The 22189-nt window shown below is 54.0% G+C and overlaps 7 protein-coding genes across 7 annotated transcripts; 4 read left to right on the top strand and 3 right to left on the bottom strand.

Moving 5' to 3' along the window:
* Positions 1–242: 242 nt before the first annotated feature.
* On the bottom strand, positions 243–2049 carry J4E85_005401 (uncharacterized protein; the record flags this gene model as incomplete). The annotated part of the gene is made up of 5 exons (XM_051469647.1): positions 243–914; positions 976–1466; positions 1521–1717; positions 1768–1838; positions 1891–2049. The coding sequence occupies 5 exons, from the start codon at positions 2047–2049 to the stop codon at positions 243–245; spliced, it is 1590 nt and encodes a 529-aa protein (XP_051326478.1).
* Positions 2050–3504: 1455 nt separating this feature from the next.
* J4E85_005400 (uncharacterized protein) lies at positions 3505–4637 on the top strand (the record flags this gene model as incomplete). Its single annotated transcript, XM_051469646.1, has 4 exons — positions 3505–3672; positions 3746–4236; positions 4287–4565; positions 4622–4637. 4 exons carry the CDS (start codon positions 3505–3507, stop codon positions 4635–4637), a joined length of 954 nt encoding a protein of 317 aa, XP_051326477.1.
* A 3032-nt stretch (positions 4638–7669) lies between these two features.
* CEL6C (1,4-beta-D-glucan cellobiohydrolase cel6c) lies at positions 7670–9009 on the top strand (the record flags this gene model as incomplete). Its single annotated transcript, XM_051469645.1, has 4 exons — positions 7670–7938; positions 7987–8159; positions 8209–8436; positions 8492–9009. 4 exons carry the CDS (start codon positions 7670–7672, stop codon positions 9007–9009), a joined length of 1188 nt encoding a protein of 395 aa, XP_051326476.1.
* A 702-nt stretch (positions 9010–9711) lies between these two features.
* Positions 9712–11845, bottom strand: J4E85_005398 (uncharacterized protein; the record flags this gene model as incomplete). The annotated part of the gene is made up of 2 exons (XM_051469644.1): positions 9712–11307; positions 11456–11845. The coding sequence occupies 2 exons, from the start codon at positions 11843–11845 to the stop codon at positions 9712–9714; spliced, it is 1986 nt and encodes a 661-aa protein (XP_051326475.1).
* A 942-nt stretch (positions 11846–12787) lies between these two features.
* J4E85_005397 (uncharacterized protein) lies at positions 12788–15151 on the top strand (the record flags this gene model as incomplete). Its single annotated transcript, XM_051469643.1, has 5 exons — positions 12788–12830; positions 12893–12922; positions 12979–13128; positions 13360–14016; positions 14067–15151. 5 exons carry the CDS (start codon positions 12788–12790, stop codon positions 15149–15151), a joined length of 1965 nt encoding a protein of 654 aa, XP_051326474.1.
* Positions 15152–15597: 446 nt separating this feature from the next.
* On the bottom strand, positions 15598–17841 carry J4E85_005396 (uncharacterized protein; the record flags this gene model as incomplete). The annotated part of the gene is made up of 7 exons (XM_051469642.1): positions 15598–15622; positions 15684–15759; positions 15813–16416; positions 16467–17035; positions 17089–17402; positions 17486–17567; positions 17709–17841. The coding sequence occupies 7 exons, from the start codon at positions 17839–17841 to the stop codon at positions 15598–15600; spliced, it is 1803 nt and encodes a 600-aa protein (XP_051326473.1).
* A 1914-nt stretch (positions 17842–19755) lies between these two features.
* Positions 19756–22043, top strand: J4E85_005395 (uncharacterized protein; the record flags this gene model as incomplete). Its single annotated transcript, XM_051469641.1, has 3 exons — positions 19756–19911; positions 19968–20956; positions 21023–22043. 3 exons carry the CDS (start codon positions 19756–19758, stop codon positions 22041–22043), a joined length of 2166 nt encoding a protein of 721 aa, XP_051326472.1.
* Positions 22044–22189: the final 146 nt, after the last annotated feature.

Raw genomic sequence — 22189 nt, 5'->3', positions numbered from 1 at the left:
TATACGCAGATCTCAAGGTTATCGAGGCCTATAAATGTGATTGAGCCTTCTATATCGCGTTCAGGAATTGGGGATGCAAGATGGGTGTTCGTGAGGGAATGACCACAATAGCGCTAGTCCAAGAAGGGATTAGGGATAAGGGTTCAGAACAAAATTCGTTCCGAGCGAACATGGTAGGCAGCCTGTGGATACTTTTGTCTACCTATGGTCTTGAATGACTGCTAACATGATGCATCCACCGTCTAGTCTTGTTTGACAAGCGAAACCGGCGCGATATAACTCTTCCGTGCGCTGACGAAATAGTTGACCGTGGCAATGATAGCCATCGCGCCAAACATAAGCGCCGCCCAGTTCATGTCCGTAGCCGAAGGGTTTGGCACTATCGGGAAGAATGAGAAGATGAAGGAAACGACCAAAAAGGCAAGAGCAAGGTCGTTGACGATGCCTCCAAACTTGCCCAGGCTCCAGCGTCGAGGGAGCAGTGGCTCTCCTCGCCAACGCTTCAAGCGCACGCATCCAATCGATATGATGTAGGAGAAGATGAGAGCTGCGTTCGAGATGGAGACGATGGCGTTCAACGTAACGTCCGACCCGAAGTTGATGCATGCGAGCACGAGCGAGGATCCGAGACAGACAAGTAGCGCGTTGACGGGAATGTCCCAGCCGGCTGGCACTCGCTCGATCCATACAGAGAACGGAAGTCCCCTGTCGCGTGCAAATGCCCAGATCTGGCGCGAAGAAGCAGCGGTAACGGATACGGCTGCAAAGAAGACGAGGATGACGAGGATAGCACCCATGACTTCTGTGCCGGCGATAGAGCCTGTCGCATTGTAAACGGCCTGAAGTACAGGCTGTCCGGTCGGCGATTCGAGAACCGAATCAAGAGCACCGCCGCACATTACGAAGGTAATCATCTAAAATGAGCGTATGTAGTCAGTATTTGCCTCTCATCCAAAGTAGTCCAGGCGTGCTTACCATGATGCACCCGAAGATGCCGTTGAAGAAAACAGCCCACATCATAGCTTTCGGAAGCACCACGGAGGCGTTTTTCAACTCCTCAGACATGTGCGCGCCCGCGTCTGGACCAATAAAACACCACAATGGGGTTGAGAGGCCAACCAGAGCAGACACGCCCATCGAGCTCCATTCTCCACCATTTGTCCAAGTGGTGAAAACTTCTTCCGCTGGAAGACGCTCCGCCATGGTCCAGAATAGAATCAGAAACGCGAAGAAGGCAAAGACATGCAAGACTAGCACAACACCTTCAGCGAGGGGAAGATGCTGCGCCAAGAAGATGTTGAAACCGATCATGAGGAACAGCCAAAGCATCATCAACAGTGTGACATGCCATAGTTCTCCAATCTGGGCGTCAGGGTACGCGAGGAGGACCATTCCGATGACGAGACTCGAAAGCATTTGTGCACAGGCGGGTATCCCGCTGACCCAGCCGACAGCCGCAGCCCATCCTGAACATGGTGTCAGTACGAGACTTTAGATGCTTAGACCATTCAACTACGTACCCACGATGTAACTAAGGGACTTTTGGAATGATGGCGGAGCGAACTCGCTGACCCAATGGTATTGTCCACCGGCAGTTGGGGCCATGGAGGCCATCTCGGCAAGCGACGCAATCATGGCTAGGACGAACACCCATGTGATAATCATCATCCAGATGACTCCTGCTGTGCCTCCATTGAATAGCCCAAAATAAGCTGAACTTTGCTTATACTTAGCAGGGGATAGATCGACACAGGAACAAGAACTTACAGTAGAGCACTTTCCCATGTTGACTGTAGGACAACCACGAACCCAATGATGGAAATCAGGCGAAAATTTCTCTAATTGAACACTTAGTAGAGTTCCTGCATATACGTCGCAATAAGGGCTTACCCGGAGTTCTTGTTTCTTGCCCATCCGCTGCATGTCCTCGGCGTCGTGGGCTGTGCCTCCCAGAGCACTGGCATGCATCCTACCCGCTTCGCCGGATCCATTGCTTCCTGTGTCGTACTCCTCGGCATTCACAATCTTCGAATCTCCGACGACTGCCATGGTGCAAAGTACGTGACTACAGAACAACGGCCATCAACGGAGGTAAGGGATGTCCTGAAAGAAGAGGGAGGTGCAGTGGGGGAATTCGTCCCAGACGCTGCTTAAGCGATCTAGATGCAAACTCTACAGCCGTTACTATACACGTTGATTGCAAGCCGTGCCTAGAGCTAGGAACTAGCTGCCGTACTTGGGCCCATCACCGCTTTATGTGGCGTGCCATTGAGATCGTGACAGGCTTTAACGAATCAGCCATGAGTAATTAAGGAGATGGCCTTGGAAGAGCGGCTTGAAACTACAGGGCTCTCAAGCCGTGCGCATTGCGCAAGGACACTAATGCATGATATCCGTGGGGGCCTGTGCAATGTCTTGTGTTGGTTCATGTACACCATACCATGTATTCATAATAAGGCGACTCAAGCGTAAGCTTATCAGGTACTGGAAAGGTTCGATTTGTTGATGCTCTTTGACCGTCGTGCATCATGCTATTGGTGTCGCGAGGCCAAATAGCCGACCGGCGACTCGTTGATAGAGCATGCAGAGGTTATGTGTTATCGAAGGGAACATGGAGAAGGACCCTCCCAGGGCCGTTCCGTGGCCACCATAAACACGCCTCGCCCGGAATCAAACAGCCGAGGTGTCTATCGTCCAAGCTTGCTCCGCAGCACCACACACCTCCCGGGGCCCCGAACCGCGCACCAATCAATCACGCTCGCTGTCACAACCTGCATCTGCGTGCTACCGTGCTTTCATCGTCAAAAAGGCTAGCTACAGGCTGGTGGTGTCGCAGATTGGCGGTCGTAGGAGTCCAGCATGGGCAGGTGCGCAAATTCTCCTCTGTCAGAGCGTCGAGAGGTCGAGGAAAGCAACTGTAGGTAGTCAACTTGATCAATCTTAGCTACAAGAGTTGATTAGCTGAAGTACAGCAGTCTATGTATGATCAAGTGCCGAGCGGTAAATGCTGCAGTCAGGCACGCTGTTGAGAAGCGATAAGCTCTGGCACGTCACGGGGCTGCCTATTATTGACAAGGTTCAAGGCACCCCGTAATGACCTGTCCGATCTACACCCACTTCAGCGCATGCAATCAGCAACAGGAGGGATGCACCACATTCTAACCAAAGAGCGCTACAGGTTTGAAGGATTTAATGCCTATCGGAACCCGGTCCCAGCCATGGGTTAAATGCGGACGAATGGTCCTTGGAGAGCCGCAACACGGTCCACGCGCCTGCTCAAGGGATGATGTGATACATTCACTGCGCACAGAACAAAACAGTTCCCAGCTGGTTTCGCCGTTGGATGAACAGCGAAGTTCGAGTCAGGGTACGGTGATAAGATGAGACGGTTGTCCGCGCCGCAGCTTTGGAGACGACGCCACGACCCACACGGGTGTGCTAACGCCCTGTCGTGGGAACTTAAGGCTACCGAGCAGTTCTCGCGTGCTTTTCACGAGCAGCATCATGGCAGATCATGACGAGGAAGCAATCGCACGAGGCCCAGGACGTGCAGCTACGTTGAAATTCACCATCAGTCTCTGCTTATGCTACACACTATGTGTAGCATGCCTTCGAGGTTATATTCGATGGAGAGCTTTCAGTCTCGATGATCTGATCGTGCTACTATCAGGGGTAAGTACATCGCGGTGTATTCATAACACTCTTGAGCACGACGAGAGGCCGTTACTGACAATCATGCGAATAGGTCTTGGCGCTTAGTTTCTTTGGTGTCGTTTTTGCGTCCATCTCTACTGGACTCGGGCGCCCTATGACCGAGCTGGCTACTCTCTCATCCGCTATCGAGAAACTCAACAACTACGCAACGGCTGGTAACATCCTATGGGTCATATCCCTATGCGTCTCTAAGATTGCCATCGTTGCCATGCTATTGCGCACGACACAGACAAGATTCCACAGAAGATTCCAGTACGGCGTAAGCGCCATAATCGTCGCTCAATGTCTCACATCCGTCCTCCTTCTGAATGTCGACTGCTCGGTCCACCATGTGCTTGCGTGGGACATCACCTCTGCGCACTCCGAATGTGCCCAGAGTGAGCGACGATGGATTGCTCTCACAGCTCTGGACGTCATGACCGAGGTCCTCCTGCTCTTTCTGCCCATTCAGTTGGTGTGGGGTCTACGTATGGCCTTCCGAACCAAACTCATCGTCATATCGTCATTTTGGCTCCGACTACCGTACGTACCGCTCGCCAGCAGTGCTTTTGTATTAGCTGATCACGCGATAGAACCCTAATCTTCTCTGCTCTTCGCCAAAATGAGATACATCAACTTACGACTACATCAGATGTCTCTCTCACGGCAGCCACAGTGGTCATCTGGCAGGCTGTGGAACTATCATACTCTCTAGCGGCCGCGACGCTCGCTGCGCTCAAGCGGTTCACAGAGTCGCTCAACACTGGTTTCGGTCATGGCGAGCTTATGCGGATTCATGCCCCATCTCAAGGATACAAGCTGTCGGGTCGTGGTGTTGCTTCAGGGAAAGCGAAAGCTTCACGCAAACAGGCGTCTCGCCCGGATGCGCCTGAGATCTCTATGGACACGATGTCATCTGACACGACAGCTCTGCCCCCATCTAGATTTGAGCCTCGAATCGCGCAGATGAAACTGAGGCCTGAAGCACTTCAAAACACAGCGACAGTCTCGTCGGCACCGCAGAACTTGGTTTTAAATAATGGGCGAGTGGACGATACAAGCTCGAAAAACAACATCATACGACAAGAAATTCAGTACTCAGTTCATTATGAGCAAAGTACCACGATGGACAAACATGGCAAATGAAGAATCGCCACTCCTTATCCGATACCCATTCGAAGGGAAATGGCAGACTGAAGGGCTTTAATCGCGATTGCATCATCGCTTTATGCAGTATAGTATCGCCTGTATTTGATGCTCTCACTAGGGCTTACCGCTCGTCGTTTCGCCCTATGGGCCCGTATGCGGAATATATGCTCAATGCGTTGAAAGGGTTTCGACTGCGATGCGACAGCGAGATGCGCCATCATGTCTGCGACCTCAGCAATCCGGATATACCGTCACCCAGCAACGTCTGCCATATTCTGCATAGTCTGCGCGAAAACCTCGGCCTGTGGGCTTTATTTACACTCAGGATTTTCCAACGCAGGAAACCTGTCCAAAGTCCGCTTCCCAGACGACGAGCGCGTAGGGACGATGTGTCGCCTACTTATATCGCTTCTTCCACACTTCATTTCTTTCATCGGATCAGCCCTTCGAATACAACAAAGTATGACGAGACCTGGATGGCAAGACAGGAGATAGGCCCCCACTGTCCGCAGAACCTTGACGTGACGCAAGGGAAGTCATTCATTAGCCGAAATTCGTACATCGGAATGGTTGTAGTCTTTTCTTCTTGATGTTCGGGCAGCGATGCGCGACTTATACTCGCTGAGAAAATTCAAGCAAGGGAATTAAGGTACTTGGAAAGTATCGGAGACAGGAGCCATGGACGTAGAAGTCTAACGCCAGTCGGATGCCGGCATCTAGTGCCATAGATGCCTGCCTCCCAATGGCCACGTGATCGATCGCAAAAGTTGGTAGCATCAATATGGAATGGATATGGATATATGGCTGATATCCAGATGCGCCTCCACAGGGGTATGGAGAGGTCTCGTCGAATCTTCACGCAATTTGAGCGAGGCCTTACCGCCGAAACTTCCAAGGTTGGATCGCAAGAGCCACCATTATATCTTTGCCCACTCTTTTCAGTGTATACAAATCTCCCACAGTCTAACCATCCTCTCGAGAATTGTGGACGTTCACACAAGCTCAGAAATTCTCCTCAAGCGCAAGGCTTGCGAGGCAATGGCGTGAAGCTTAGGTACATTAGATGGCCTCCATATTGGGACTACGCTGGAATGGGAATAGACTCGTCATTAGCGTGGGCAAGCTTCAATTACCCGACCACTCTGGCATCTGCGAACGCGAAGCTCGTCACTTACATCAACCACTCACATCATCCTTCCGAGCGTCGCTGTCATCACTATGTATCAGTTTCAGACTCTCCGTTACCTTCACTCTCTCATAACGCGGTCCGAACCACACAGCTAGCTGCAGCAGCGCAGGTCGTGCGCCGATACGCATGCCGTGCGCTCACAAGACCAGACGGAAGTGGTCTGCCGCCTTCCACGCGTATAGCACCAGTAACGAGATCAAACCTGCTGTGATTTTATTGGTAGCACAGGCTCCACTCGTATCATGCCATCGTGTACCAGAAGTCGTCCAGTGCGGCAAAGAAGAGTATATCCAAGACTATTTGACACAAAGACGGTCAAATGCAATGGTACCGCGCACCTCCAGGCGTCTGCTACGTATTGCGCTGTCCGTTCGTGTTCTCATATGCTCATTTCAGGCAGACGCATATACCCGGGAGTTCCCCCAATCCTCATCTTCCAGAAGCCTACCGCAAGCGCACTTCCTGCCTCACACGACCTCCAGATCAGCATCGCAAGTCGGTAGCGAGGCTTGGCTGTATTATCGACCTGGTCTCTCGTTCGCCGTAACCTCCCATGTGCAGTGCATCAGGATAAATGCAAAATTAAAGAGCCTCCAAGATCGGCCTTCATCAATTTCGACTGTCATGTGTACATTCGAGCCTTTCGAGAAGCTTTCTAGCCAAAGATTTCCGGGCTGCCTTCGTGTACCTGCTTACGTTTTACATCGGGCCGAGCCCAATCAACCCCCAATACAGCATTGTCGGGGAAGAGGACTCGCGTCATTTTACTGCAAATTTGTTGATCACTTGTGCATTGCCAAAGAGTTCATGGGCACGGCGGATGCTGCGAGGAGTTCATCTGCAACAACAATCGGAAGACGGTTCTCCATGACCAGTGTCACATGGCCCGATGAGCTGTCCCACAATACTAAACCCTTTCATATCTCGATGGGAAGCTTATGGGCTACGTAGATGATGTCGCAAACTACCAATCATCGTCATCAAGAGTGAGGCTGAGGACTAAGATCGCGGGGTAGGAGACCCGAACAATAAGCACCCCCGCAACCCCAATACGTCTCATGTAAACATTCATTTATCGTTTTGTTGCCCTGCTCTGCATCAACATTCCACCATAATAGTAAACATTCATTTATCTACCCTGTAGGCAGGGTCCAAGCGGCTGGAGACCTATCAAGACGACTTTGAGCCACGAAAAGAGAATATGACATCCGGAAGTTTGGAAGACACCCAAAGAGAGCATCCCACTGCATAATCCTAATGGCATTCTCATGAGGCGGTGATGTCTTTCCACAAAAGAATGCTTCATCCAAAGCTGATAGCTAGTAAAGCAACGCCACCTCAAGAAACCCGGCTTTTGCCTCCCACCCAGCTGGTGCTATGTCAGTGGACCCCTACTATAGTACCATGCTGCCATTGATAAATCTTCATCTAAGCCTCATATCTCAAGCGCTGATCGCACAGACCCAAACCAGAAGCTAACGTCCGCAGTCTCCGGGCCTGTTTCCTGATGAGACGGTACCTCAATGCTGAGTTGGCGCCATACTAGCAGCATACGATCCAACGCCGATATAAGAGGCTCTCACTACCCTCAAGGCTTCCAGCACCAAGGCAACCAAACAACTACATTCAGACGTCAACATGAAGGGTCTTTTCTCTTTCGCCGTGGCCTCGGCCATCACTGGCGCTTTCGCACTCCCATCTCCCGTAGAGAACGGCCCCATCACTGCTCGCCAGGCTGCAGCATGTGCCACTCCCGTTACTCTGTCTGGCAACCCCTTTGCCTCCCGATCCATCTACGCCAACAAGTTCTACTCATCCGAGGTCGTTTCTGCGGCTGCTCAGATGACCGACACTGCTATGGCGGCTAAGGCTCTCAAGGTTGCTGACGTTGGAACTTTCTTGTGGATGTGAGTTAATCTGCTCGTCCTCACAAATATCTACTAACAGATGATCAGCGACACCCGTGAGAAGATCGCCGTCGTCGAGGATGGTATCAAAGACGTCCCTTGCAACCAGATTGCCGCACTAGTCATCTACGATCTGCCCGGTCGTGACTGTGCAGCCAAGGCCTCCAACGGTGAGCTTGCTGTTGGCGAGCTCAGCGTCTACAAGTCCGAATACATTGACCGTAAGCGTTTTATTTCGGTTGATCACAGCCTTTACTAACGATACGCAAGCCATCGTTGCCATCTTCAAGAAGTACCCCAACACCGCCATCGCCCTCGTCATCGAGCCCGATTCGCTCCCCAACTTGGTCACCAACTCCGACCTCCAGACCTGCAAGGACTCCGCCTCTGGCTACCGCGACGGTGTCGCATACGCTCTGAAGCAGCTCAATCTGCCCAACATCGCCATGTACATCGATGCCGGTCACGGAGGCTGGCTCGGCTGGAACGACAACCTAAGTAAGCACCCTCCCATCCCCCCAATCCCATCCCATCCCTAACAATACCTTTCCAGAGCCCGGGGCCAAAGAACTAGCCACCGTCTACAAAGCCGCAGGCAGCCCCAAGCAAGTCCGCGGTGTAGCCACCAACGTCGCCGGCTGGAACGCCTGGGACCTGTCCCCAGGAGAGTTCTCCGGCTCCTCCGACGCGCAGTACAACAAAGCGCAGAACGAGAAGAAGTACATTGAGCTCTTCTCCCCCGAGCTCAAGTCCGCAGGCATGCCCGGCCAAGCCATTGTCGACACGGGCCGCAACGGCGTCACTGGCCTGCGCGAGGAGTGGGGCAACTGGTGCAACGTCAACGGCGCTGGATTCGGTGTTCGTCCTACGAGCAACACGGGCTCTTCGCTTGTCGACTCGTTCGTCTGGGTTAAGCCTGGTGGCGAGAGTGATGGTACGAGTGATAGCTCGGCTACTAGGTACGATTCTTTCTGCGGAAAGCCCGATGCGTACCAGCCCAGTCCCGAGGCTGGTCAGTGGAACCAGGCGTACTTTGAGATGCTAGTTAAGAACGCTAAGCCGGCTTTGTAAGGCGCTGGCTTGAAATCACGTCTCATTGGGGGAGGGCATGAGGTAGTTCAAGGACGGGGAGTGGTGCTGCCTTGTATATAGATTGATCGGTTGGTGGGAAAGAAGTCGACAGGTGGAAGTTGCGGTTCGAAAACTTCGCTTCAATTGTTTATACATCAGCGTAGTTACGGACAAAGAAATAGAACTCTCGTTTGATCAATATCCCCACTGGCGTCTTTGAGTATTGAGAGGAAAAGTAGTAGAGCACAGAGTTGCATTGATGTTGTCCAGGGCGAGCCGTCAACGTTGTTCATTCAACCGCCATGACTACGCGCGATTTTAACTAGTAAGATGTAAATTTACCCAAAAGAGTGCGCCTAAGGAATTTTCCCCCTTGCCAACCCATGTATACTTTCCGAAACTCCGCGTGCGCGCTCACAGATAAAGGTATGCTCGCTCGCTCGCTCAAACCCCATTAAACGCCATGACTTCGCCGCGTGATGCATCGCAGCCCAAACAGTACTCTGTAACGCTCGAGTCAAGCCGTGAGGCTTTCCGTATAGTGTAGCGCATATCGAATCGTTCAAATCATTCATCTCCAATCCGCTCTTCGTTTCTATCGTCTTGTGAACTTGATGTACCCTCAATGGAAGAATGCTGTCCGCTAAGAGACCGCTCCAAATCGCGTCTTAGGCGCGTAATAGACTGTTCATCGGAGTCGTTCTAAGACATCCGCCTTCTTCTGAAAGGCTCTTCTTCTTCCTCTTCCTCCTTCTCTTCGTTGACTTGCAGCGTTAACCACGCAGCCACCAGAGCGCAGATACCGCCAAAGCGCAGCACCCAGGCTACACTCGTGTCACCTGAAGTACCCCTAGGCTTTTGTAGGAGCTTGAACATGATGGCACTGACAAGTGTTGCGATGACCTGCGGCGCTGCAATGGCAACGTTGTGAATACCTAACACAACACCAGCCGAATCGGCACCAGAACCGTCATCCTCTCCCTCGGCGATGAGCTGGGATTCGCGGTCGCGAGGCTTGATGATACCGCGACGGATGGCGTCTCTCTTGGAAATCTCGGAGGAGATGATGGCGAACGGGGCCCAGTTGGTCACACACCAAGGAATACCTATGGCGCCGACAAGAACTGTAGCTCCCAACGTACTACGAACAAAGAAGGTGAGGACCATGAGGACGGCAAAGAGAATGTGTGAGATGAACCAGGATCGACGAAGAGTGAGCGATTTGACTTGCAACGTTTCCAACGATTTGGCGATCTTCTCCATAGTTGTGTTTGGGTTTTCCTTGCGTGCCGGACCTAAAGCAAAGTAGCCAGAGCCACCCATGGAATGTGGGGTTGTCGGTGTCATAGGCGTTGCCGGGGTTATCGGACGGTCGGGTTCTGGGGCTTGGAACGTGGGAGGGATGACGAACGGCAGGATGACAGAGGAGAAGAAGGTGGTGATGGCGAACACCAAAAGCGCTCTGGTGCCAATCCTGGTGCCGCTCTCCAAGATCTCGTCAATCTTGCCATCTGGTAGGTGAGGGTTCTCCTCAAAGTAGGGATCTGCATAGATTTCGCCCACATAGGTAGTGATGTAGAAGAGAAATGGAAACCATCCAATCCAGGCGAAGAACTGTACCATGCAGACCTTCTTGATCTGGGGCGGGAGTTTCTTGACTGAGCGCGCGAGACCCCTGAAGAAGGCCATGACACCTTCCTGCTGCTCGGCCGGTGCAGTGTCAAATTGGGGATCGCGTTCCGAGCAGGTTGAGCAACTGATGCCAACAGTGATGACCATGACAAACGAGGCGATAGCGCAGAGAACCTTGAACTGTGTGCCACCGAGCCATGGAAGGTAATCTGGCAGATTGATATAACCAGCTAGGTAACCCAAGATGTTGCCGATACCAGCCGAGCGCATCAGCCATGCATTGGCAGACTCCTGCTGATGGGTAGGGGCCACGTCGACGATGTATGCTCGCACACCGGCTTGGATGACGTTGATAGCGAAATCGAGCACGTAAACGAACAAGACGGCGAAGAGCATGATGCACGTCTTGACCCCAGACGACTCTGGGTCAGCGCCGAAGAGGCCTAGGAAACCTCCGATGATTTCCCTTGCCCAGGCGAGAACCATGAGGGACACAATGGTCGCAGCAGCACCGCCGATAATGAAGGGTCTCCGCTTGCCCCAGCGCAGACGGCAGTTGTCACTCTTGAGACCGACATAGGGCTGGACAAGTACTCCGGAGAGGGGGCCGGCAATCCACACGAGAGCAAGCATCGACTTGCTGAGACCGAGCGATAGTAGGTATGGCTGCGTACAGTTAGCATAGTTCGCGGTCGAGGTGGGCTGCGGTGGTCCGACTGGTCATGCATGCATGGCTCACACGACCTCAGTGCCGGATCTGCATGCAGGGTCCATGTCGTCCTCATGGAGATTTGCAGTCAGAAAAAGCACTTACCGATCCGTTGGAAGTCTCTACGGACCATCCTATTTGCAGGCCGAGGCCTCCAAAGGTGAGCAAGAACAAGAACCAACTGCTCTTTGTCTCCTCGACCTGTGATTCGCCCATCCAGTCATCGTCATCGTCGTCGGGCGACAGGCTCTCCTTAAGGAGCGGGTCGTTTTCTGAGGACATTCTTTGGGGAATGATGGTGGGCGAGTTCTCGTGGATGAATTCGACGTGGGTGTGACCTTCAGTGTCTGGTCGTCCACCCATGAGCGAGTCGCGGCCAAAGGAAACGAGTTTGGGGCGTGGCTTGGGGCGGGCGGAAGTGTCGATTCTGGAGGGAGGAGAGGCACGAGGTGAAGACGAGCGCGAGTCGCCGCCGTTGGGCCGTGAGGACGACATGATGGGGCAGGTGGCAGTCGCAACCTGATGTGGAGAGAGTGCGTGGAGTGGCCTGCGCAGGCGACGTGGTCAGCCCTGGTGGCTTACGGCTCGCTGTCAGGGTCGGCGAGATTGTGATTGGCAGCAGGCAGGGTGGGCAGGTACGAGGACGCGAGGATGCGCGGTGGAGAGATGTGGTGAGAGGCAGACTATCAACAAAAGGCGAGTGGCGCGGTGGGACTCAGGCCATGCTCCAAAGCGTATCGAGCGTGAAAGAGGCGCTAGTGGGACCGCTGGGGCTGCGGCGGCGATCGATCTCGAATCTCGACCAAAGTTCACAATCGGCGCTGCTCAAAGAGACGGCGGAGGGGCGGGCAGCAGGCAGGTCTATAACGGGCGGGGAGTCACGATCAGGTTCGAGGCGGTGTAGGTCATGTGGGTGCCAGCCGTGTGCGGTAGGCTTGGTGAAGGGTCTAGCAGGTCTTGCAGGTGATTCTGGGTAGATGTCATGCAGGCGTACTAGCCAGTGTGCGTGCCATGACGTCGCCCCATGAGCGGTTCTGAGACCCTCGTCGATGGCGCTACGCCTAAACAAGGCTGGTGCTCGCTGGAACGGCAGCCGAGACATGGAGACACCTGGACGCTGTGCGAAGGCAGCGGCGTCTGCAAGAGCCTCACCAGAGAGCCATATCGCCATATCGCCAGCCTCGCATCGCTATTCCACGCTGTCAGACCTTCATCCAGCGCGCCTCGCCCTGCCCGGACACGCCCGACGCCGCTCCGGCCTGAACTCCTTGCGCAACGTTGCCCTAGGCCCCGTCCCATCCAGGCAGCCCCAGTAGCAGCATCCAACGCCCAGCAGCCACCTGTAACTTCGACATACACGCCCACAACCCCCGCGCAATCCTCCTGCGATACCGTACACGCCTGCGCTGTTGATGACCGCCCGGCCTTGAGTCCACCATGGCGTCCATAATGGGCTGGTGGGCAGTCGGCCAGCTACTCAGTATGCGTCCTCGACTCCTCTAATCTGACACGCCCGGCATACATACTGACTGTTGACGGCAGAGCGCGATGCATCCGACGCAGACCCGGACGGTCAGTTCCCCGCTCCACACACACACGGCGATCCCATCTCTAATGCGCGCCAACAGACGAGCCAGAGGCGGGCCAGAAGGAGATATTCACATCGTGGGCCCTGTCCATCCTGATTATGCTCCTCATAATAGCCCTCTTCACGAGCTACATACTGCACACGCGGAAGATCCAGGCCGTCCATGAGACAGTCCTCTCCATTTTTGCTGGTACGTCGTTCCCACACCACCCTCCGCGGCTGCTTGGGCCCTTCCGCACGCTTGGCGTCCGTTGAGACAAGCTCGGCGTAGTGTGCATGGGCAAGGCCACAGATTCCGATCACTTGCAGCCCGAAGCCCATCACCCGACTAATTGTGGGGTAACCTGCAATATCCACCTGCGATGTCGCCTAGTCCATCTCGTAATCCAATCGCGCTATGATGCTCGCTAACGCCCTTCAGGCATGGTCGTTGGCCTGCTGCTGCGCCTGACAGCAGTCGCTTCCGTGCGAGATGTCGTCAGTTTCGACTACCAGATGTTCTTCAACTTGCTCCTGCCTCCCATCATCCTCTCGGCTGGCTACGAACTCCACCAAGGCAATTTCTTCCGACACATTGGAACCATTCTCACCTTTGCCTTTGCCGGCTCTTTCATATCCGCCCTAGTCCTTGGCATCATCCTGTTCCTGTGGACCAGGATACCTCTCGATGGCTTCAAGATCAACTTCGTCGAGGCCATGTCTGTTGGCGCTACCCTCTCGGCCACCGATCCCGTTACCATTCTTGCCATCTTCGATACGTACAAAGTAGAGCCCAAGCTATACACCATCATCTTTGGCGAGTCCATTCTCAACGATGCCATCGCCATCGTCGTCTTCGAGACTGCACAGAAGTACAAGGACGGTGCAGAGTCTCTGGGCTTCATGAGCCTCTTTGAGGCCGTAGGCATTTTCCTCGGCGTCTTCTTCGGAAGTCTGTTTATAGGTGTCATGGTCGGCATTGGCGTGTCTCTGATGCTCAAGTTCACCTATGTTAGGCGCTTCCCCAAGACTGAGAGTTGTCTCATCATACTCACCGCATACTTGACATACTTTCTGTCCAATGCCATCCACATGTCTGGTAAGTCTTCACCAGCTTCCCTCTCCGGCCGTCTGCTAATCAGTCTGCAGGTATCGTCTCTTTGCTGTTTTGCGGTATCTGCATGAAGCATTACGCTTACCACAACATGTCAAGACGGACCCAGTTAACCACCAAGTTTGTCTTCCAGGTCACCTCCCAGATTTCAGAGAACTTCATCTTCATCTACCTAGGCTTGTCCCTCTTCACTGATGACAAGCTCGATTACAAGCCCCTCTTCATCTTGATTACCGTATTCGGCATTTGCGCCGCTCGCTGGTGCGCAGTGTTTCCTCTTTCAAGGCTCATCAACTCTGTCACCAGATATCGCCAGCGCCGCCGCGGCGACGAAGTTGCGGAAGAGATTCCTTATCCCCACCAGGTCATGATCTACTGGGCAGGTCTGCGTGGTGCTGTAGGTGTTGCGCTTGCCGCAGGTCTCACAGGTAACAACGGAGACACACTGCGAGCCACAGTTCTTGTTGTAGTCGTTCTGACTGTCATCATCTTCGGCGGTACCACTGCACGCATGCTAGAAATTTTGGGTATTCGCACTGGCGTAGTCGAAGAGATTGACAGCGATGATGAGTTCGACATTGAGGTCGTTAATGGCGGCACCTACACACGCAAACAGGGTCAAGCTTATGGCAACACTCCACGTCCCGGCCAAAATGGCTTCTCACTCAACAATGTCAACGGACCCGACGCTACCTACTCTAGCGGATCAGTTAGTCGAAGTAGTCCACCCACACGACCAAACGGCGCTATGCGACGCAACTCGAGCCATCCACGTGCTAGAGACGGCGCAGACCAAAGTCTCCTCAGCCCAGCTGATAGCGGCTCTGCTGATGAAGATGACATCGACCTTGACCTTCCTCCCAGCGCACGCCGCTCGCCGAATCGCGGCCCGTCGCCATTAATGGGCGACCCATCCCCGTACCCGACATCAGGCATAAGACCGGTCGGCTCTGCGGCCGAGGGCTCAAGTAGGGTTGCGACTGCCACAGGTGCAGTGAAGCAGCTCTTCAACGAGATCAGCCACGATCCTGCAAACGCCTTCAAGCAGATCGATGACGGCTTCCTCAAACCACATCTGCTCCTAGACCAAGGCAAAGGTCCAGGGCCTGGTAATGTTTGATTGTATGAGTAGACGGATGGGAAACAAGCATTCGTGGCGTTTGAGTCATCTTTGGGATTAGGAGCTAGCGACTTTGATCGCCTGGCGCATAGCGTAGCATGACTTGTTGAGTCATGATGGAGCGCTGTCACCGCTACTTTGGTTCTCAGAGTTGAACCGTATTTCATGTAGACTGAAATTATAACACACATCACGGTGCATGGAGAGAGCGAGTTCGAAATCGAATACCAACGATATTCACTATAGTAAAGGAAGATTGGGAATCAAAAATACCTCATAACGTCCTGATTTCTCCAAACCGAACACGAGAATAATAAAACAACACAATTGTCTCCAGAGCCCTTTGCCGATTTTACCCACCACCCACTTGCCTTCTCTATGGATCAATAATGAGATCAAGTGAATGGCGTTATGTGTTCATCCTTGATCAAGAGACCACGACCTTCCTAAGGTCCAGGATACCTGTCAAACCTAATACAAGTCAGCATTTTGAGCTTTTGGATAGGGAAATGTGAGTGGACAAGTGACTTACCTCCAGATACGCGCACGCATATCGCCACTACCGGTAGCGAAGACGCCTCCTGTGGGGCTGGGAGCTACGGAAATAACTGGAAAAAACAACGTTAGTAACACGATAGACGCAAAGATATATCAAGCTTACCGGAGTTCTTGTGTCCCTGCAACATGAGCTGCGCGACACCAGTGTGAGGGTCCCAGAACTGGACACCGCGGTCCTTGGAACCACTCAGTACCCAGTCACCGTGTGGGGTAAGGGCAACGCTGAGCACAAAGTCCTTGTGGCCTTCGAAAGTGCGGATGCACTTGCCGGTTGGTTGGTGGCCGCCTGGGACGAAGCGGTTGTTGGTGGATAGCTCCCACATCTTGATCGTCTTGTCGAGACTGCCACTGACGAGCCTGTTGCCCGAAGGAGCAAAAGCCACACTGTAGACACTATCCTTGTGACCGTGCTCGCCTTCGAGACGGACGACAAGCTGGCCGGTCTGAATATCCCACACGCGGACGCTCTTGTCGAGAGATCCAGCGGCGACGTAGAGGTTGTCGGGGGAGATGGCCACGGTGGTGACACCGTCCTCAATGGAGAAGTTGGAGACTTGCATGTTGGACTCGAGGTCCCAGAGACGGACACTGCGATCGCCACTACCAGATGCAATGATCTTGCCGTTCCTGGCAAAGTCCAGGGAGTAAATGTCCTGCTCGTGTCCAGTGAACTGGTGCTTGATGGTGCGGGTAGCAATGTCCCAGACCTGGCTCAATGTTAGTCATGGTTGATGAAGCGAATCAGAATCAAACTTACCCTAATGACCTTGTCCTCAGCACCGGTTGCAAGGTACTGGCCGCTGGGACTGAAGCAGACGCTTCGGATGTACAAATCGCCGTCCTCGGGCAGGCTTCCATCCTGAAGATGCGCGACAGGGTTTCCAGTCTCGACATCGAAAATCTGGGCTGAACGGTTGCAACCTGTCGCAACCCACCTTCCGTCCAAGCTGAAGCGTACGCAGCAGACGACACTTTGATGGGGTAGGTTGTGGATCAAGTCAACATCAAGCACACGTCTTGAACGAGGGTTGAAGACAGCGAACCAATCGCTGCCCTCCTTCTTCAGGTTCTCTGGCAACTGCTCAATGTCTAGATCAGCCAAGACGTTGCTCTGGCTGAGAGGAATGTGGTTGGGCGCCATCAACGCACTCGGCTGCTGATGGTGGGGAGGAGGAGTCGGTCGCGGGACTTGAGGCGATCCGGGGTAGGGTGCAGGGTTGTTCTGCTGAGGAGTGGCGGGATTGGGTGGGCCGTTGGGGGGACCGCGGGCAGGACCTGGACGCTTAGCACCAGGTGAGGCAGTGGGCTGTGGAGGCTGACCATAACCTGCGATGTGTTAGCCGAGACGATGGCAGAAGCATGGAGTCTTTGACGCTTACCATTGACAGATGGACCCTGCTGGTAGCCACCAAAGTGCTGTGGCGGACCAGGAGCAGGGTTCAGTCCTGGGGGGCCTTGGGGTCCTCCCAGCTGTGGCGGCATGCCATGGCCCTGGGGCGGCTCCTGTGGAGGAGGCGCCAGACCCGGACCACCTTGGGCAGCACTGCCTGCCATTATGCCGCCGAACAGGTTACTAGGCCCGTGGCCGATCTGAGGCGGCTGAGGCTGCGAGGGGCCGTGGTGCTGCGAGTTCTGGCTGGGACCGCCGCGAGCCTCGAGTTCGCGCTCCAGCTGGGCGATGCGCTCCTCGTATCTAGCACGGGGGTCAGCATCCAAAGCGCAGCCTGAGGGAAGCTGGGGGCCGTGGTGTGTGGGCGACGTGCGCGAGGTGCTTACTTTGCTTTCATCTGGTTGTGTGACTGCTCGAGCGAGTAGACCTTGCCGCGGATCAACTCAATCTCTTGGATGTGACGCGTGACTGCGAAGACTAGTTAGCAGCTGTGAGCTCGATGCGACAAAAGACAGTCGAGGCCATGCGCAGAAAGTTTGCTCGCCCGGTCCTTGGATACCGCACGGCAACTGCTTCCCTTCGCGGCTGGATAGCATGTGCAAGACTCACTTTGGCCTTCGGCATCGACACTGCGCTGGGACTCGGCTTCGAACTCGGTCTTGATGTTGTCGAGCAGCTCGTTGAGGCGCTGGGCTGGGCCCGTCTGGGGAGGCATGACCGCCCGGGGAGGGTAGTGGTTCATGCTGGCGGCGGGGTCGCGCGTCCGGGAGAGGGTGCGAAGATGGGCTGGCCGTCTGCTTCGCGTTGTGCGCTATTGAGACGCGAGCAACAGGGCGCGGTATGCGACGATGTCGGGTGGGAGCCTGGCGGTCGCAAGGCTGTGGGCGCACAGCTGGCACGAGCTATCTGGGCTGGTATACGTCTACGGGGCCGGCCCTCTGGTGGGCGCGACGGGTGTCGGATGGATAAACGGTGGATGGGGGCAGATAGGGATGCAAACGGGTGAGATGGTGTCGTGGCTGTGAGATCGCTGAGGTTTGAGCGCAAGATGGGTGGGTCGCCGTGGTTGGTGCTTTTGCTTGGCTTGCACGGAGGAAGAGGCGTTTCAAATCCGGCAGGCGGGAAACATGGCCATCTGGAGCGCTTGCGCCGACATGGCACCAGTTCCGCTACGACTCTCTGTTCCCAAGGCGTCAACGTCGGCATTTGCATCTATGATACTCTCTTTTCCACCCCCAAACTTGCATGTCTCCGCCCAAGCCTCTCGACAGCATCCCTTCTCCCATCCGCGTCGCTCGCTCCGCTCCACCCCATCCAGCCGGACCCTTGTGCTTGCTCGCGCTAGTGCTGCCGTTCCCGCCGCGCTACACTGCATTGAGCCAAGCTGCATATCGCACGTGTTTGTCCTCTTTCGGCTGCGATCGCTTTTCTTTCCCACCTTACATCAGCGCTCACATTCGTACACTCAGGCGGCCTTGTCCACACAATGTCTTGCCACCCCCACGATGCTTTCTTCTTTGTTCAGCGATAGCGGGACTATCAGGCCTAGTCCACCTAGCGGCTGCGCTTGAGTAATTGAACTACACGGAAAAAGTGTTGCATGCGCATACGGGCTAGTGATCGTGGCAGGAGCATCACGATGTGTTCTAGCCAGTTATGCATCTATTTCGTTCCAAGTGTTCTCGGAAGATCGACTCTGCATACATCGTTCGGTGTTTTTGTGGCTTCCAGAGTCATGCAACTTGTTAGAGCCCGAGACTAGTTTTCGTCTTCAATGTTGCATTCCTCCTTCTGCCCGCAGCACCACTTGTTCACACTGAACAACGCCGTCCCCCATTTCTGGTTTACGAGCAGCGCTGGTTTCACAGATAATCACGATGGTTACACGACTACACGACGCGTTTGGCGGCTGAATTATACCCATGGCACGGGGCCACTCGACCACCCCCGCGCTGCCGGTGGTACCATGTCTGATTCGCCCCAGACAGCCACAGAAAACTCGTTCATGTCAAACGACGCACTCATCCACTGCATCGAGAACAACACGGCAGATCCAGCATCACGGTCCTCCTCGTCGTTGTGGCCATTGTGTCATGGCTACCCGACGAAACCGTAGCTGCTAGCCCTTCCATTCGTAGTTACGACGCGTGGGAAGTCCCTAGCGCTGTCGCGTAAGCCATCTCGTGCGGAATGCTCACCTCACCAGATCTCGTCCCGCAACCAGGACTATCGTCGTATCACGCCATTCTCCCGTGTATTTCCCTTTGCCTGCTGGCTGCCACGCCTAACACGCCTTGTGATCTTCCGCCTTCCTAGTCACCGCTTCCAACAGCCAACGCCATGCGTTCCTTCAATGCGCGCCTGTCACTCACTGGCCGCCATCAATCGCCACTTATACCCGGTGTAATGTTCATGATGCGCTTAGCATGCACGCAATCGCCATGAATGCTTCAATGGCTGTGGCAATCACCGCCTACTGCATTGTGAAGCCCCCATGCTCGCCATATAAGCTGCCTGCCTGCTTCTTTCCAATACAAATCGACATTCCCCCTCCTCATACATTACTATTGATTGCCATTTGCTATCAATTAACTAATCACTACCTCAACTATCATCTACCGTTCTGTTCAGACGCCCCCCGACATTAGTGTTCATCATGTCGCTACAGGGTGATGAGATTGCCGAGCAGCGGCCCACTTACCGACGTCTAGCGACTGCCGAGCGACGTCAGATCAGCATCAGGGCGTTCAAGTCCTCGGATTCACTCTACAAACTCAAGGAACAGAAGGGTACTCTTGAGGCTGCTGTCGAGGTCAGTACTACCATTCTTCAATTGCAAACCTTTTGATTAACATGTGGACATGGCAGCCCCTTTACGCAGGCCTTGCTGTCGCTCAGTCTGACGATGGCGACTTTCGCTACTGCATTGCTTTGCATGATGGAACCTATACCATTAACTGTGAGAGCAAATCTCTGGGGCTATCCGGAGATGCAGGCGAGGGCAACTCATCGAACGAATCATCGCGAGTTGGATCAGGAGTCTCCACACCCATGTCTGTAGGTGATGTTTCCGAAGCTCTATCAAAAGCCTTCATCGGATTTCTCAACGACTACCGCGAGGAGAATCTTTCCAAGCCCATGGGTGCTACTCTGACCACGCAACTGGCTACTTTGAGTCCACACCTGGCCGTACGCCTATGGACTGAACTAGACATCATACCATTCATCTTTCCGGCCGACGCTAAAGACAAGGAAGAGCCATCGATACCCCTAGATCAAGAAGCCGAACACATGGCGAGAAAGACAGTGAAGCAATTCAACGTCAAGGGTGAGTTACCCGTTCAGATGGGTCATCGTCGTCAGGTTTTGGTTGATCTCGACAACCACGTGCACATCGCCGAGCGCGAAAGCTACGATTCTACTGTCAGGATGGACACTACAGGAGCTGCAACGATGCATTACGCCAACTCACTCAAGAAGAGAAGGACCAAGATTGCCTTCTTCAACAGCACAGCACAAGGCGGAGGGGTCGCTCTCATGAGGCACGCTCTGATGAGATATCTGGCTCTTCTCGGTGTCGACTGCAAATGGTACGTTCCATACGGAAAGACCGATATCTTCAGGATCACCAAAGACAACCATAATATTCTTCAGGGTGTCGCCACAGCGGGTGAGCGTTTGACCGAGGAAAAAATGGCCGATCTTGATGACTGGGTCATCGAAGAGGCTGACAAGTGTCGTTGGGTCGAGCACGGCGGCCCGCTCTCATCCCGCGAGAAGGGTGGTGCCGATGTGATTATTGTCGATGATCCTCAGATGCCGAGCCTTGTCAAGATTGCGAAGGAGCGAGACTCCAGGTACGTACTCCCGAATTGCTTACGAGCTCATCCAGGATATCTCTTCATACTAACTCTATCCTCTAGTCGCCCAGTCATTTTTCGCAGCCACATCCAGGTCCGAGCTGACCTAGCTGACGAAGCAGGTACCGCTACCTCCGAGGTGTGGAACTGGATCTGGAACCATGTCAAAGATTGTGATGTCTTCGTCAGCCACCCCGTGCGAGCATTCGTGCCCGAGGTTGTAACCCCAGAGAAAGTGGGCTACCTGCCGGCCACTACGGACTGGCTAGATGGCCTGAACAAGCACATGCACCCCTGGGACGAGCAGTATTACATCCACGAGCTCAAGGTCCAGTGCTTTTCAGCTGGTATGCGTCAGCTCGCTCATCCGGATCGCAAATACATCGTCCAAATCGCTCGCTTCGACCCAGCGAAGGGTATCCCAGATGTACTCGCATCATACGCACTCTTGCGCAAGGTGTACATGAAAGATACGCCCCTTGTAGACATCCCCCAGCTCGTCATAGCCGGCCATGGTGCCGTCGACGATCCAGATGCTACACGGATCTTCAAGGAAACCGAGACCGCTCTCAACGGGGAGTTCAACGAGTTCAAGGACGACGTCATCATCATGCGTATCGGACCATCCGACCAGATGCTCAACGCGCTCATGTCCTGTGCTCATGTCGCCCTCCAGCTCTCCACCCGCGAAGGCTTCGAGGTCAAGGTCAGCGAAGCGCTCCACAAGGGCACGCCCATAATTGCTACTCTCGCTGGCGGTATCCCTCTGCAGGTCCAGGATGGAAAATCCGGCTTCTTGGTCAAGCCTGGTGATCACGACGCTGTTGCGAAGCACTTGTACGATCTCTTCACTGATTCGGAACTTCACTCGACTATGTCGGAGTATGCGAGCAAGCATGTTAGTGACGAGGTCAGCACGGTGGGCAATGCGCTGGCTTGGTTGTATCTGGCCGATGAGTTATCTAAGGGGGAGCATGTCGCGCCTGACGGCCGATGGATCAACGATATGGCGAGGGAGAAGGCTGGTATCCCATATCAGAAGGATGAAGATATCCTGGTCCGCAACGTGAGCTTGATGAACTGAGTTTGAATGTCTTCGAGGTTCACTATAGATGGGCGATGAGCATGAGAGACATGTTATGTAATACCCTCGTCAGAAGCTACGATGATCGGTCCGAGTTCACGGTTGACAGTGCCAGATTAATTTCATAAGTAATCGAGCACTGCACA

Source organism: Alternaria conjuncta (genome assembly GCF_024043145.1).
Source record: "Alternaria conjuncta strain BMP 0040 chromosome Unknown scaffold_7, whole genome shotgun sequence".
NCBI classification, from domain to species: domain Eukaryota; kingdom Fungi; phylum Ascomycota; class Dothideomycetes; order Pleosporales; family Pleosporaceae; genus Alternaria; species Alternaria conjuncta.
This window is presented reverse-complemented; position numbering and strand designations above follow the sequence as displayed.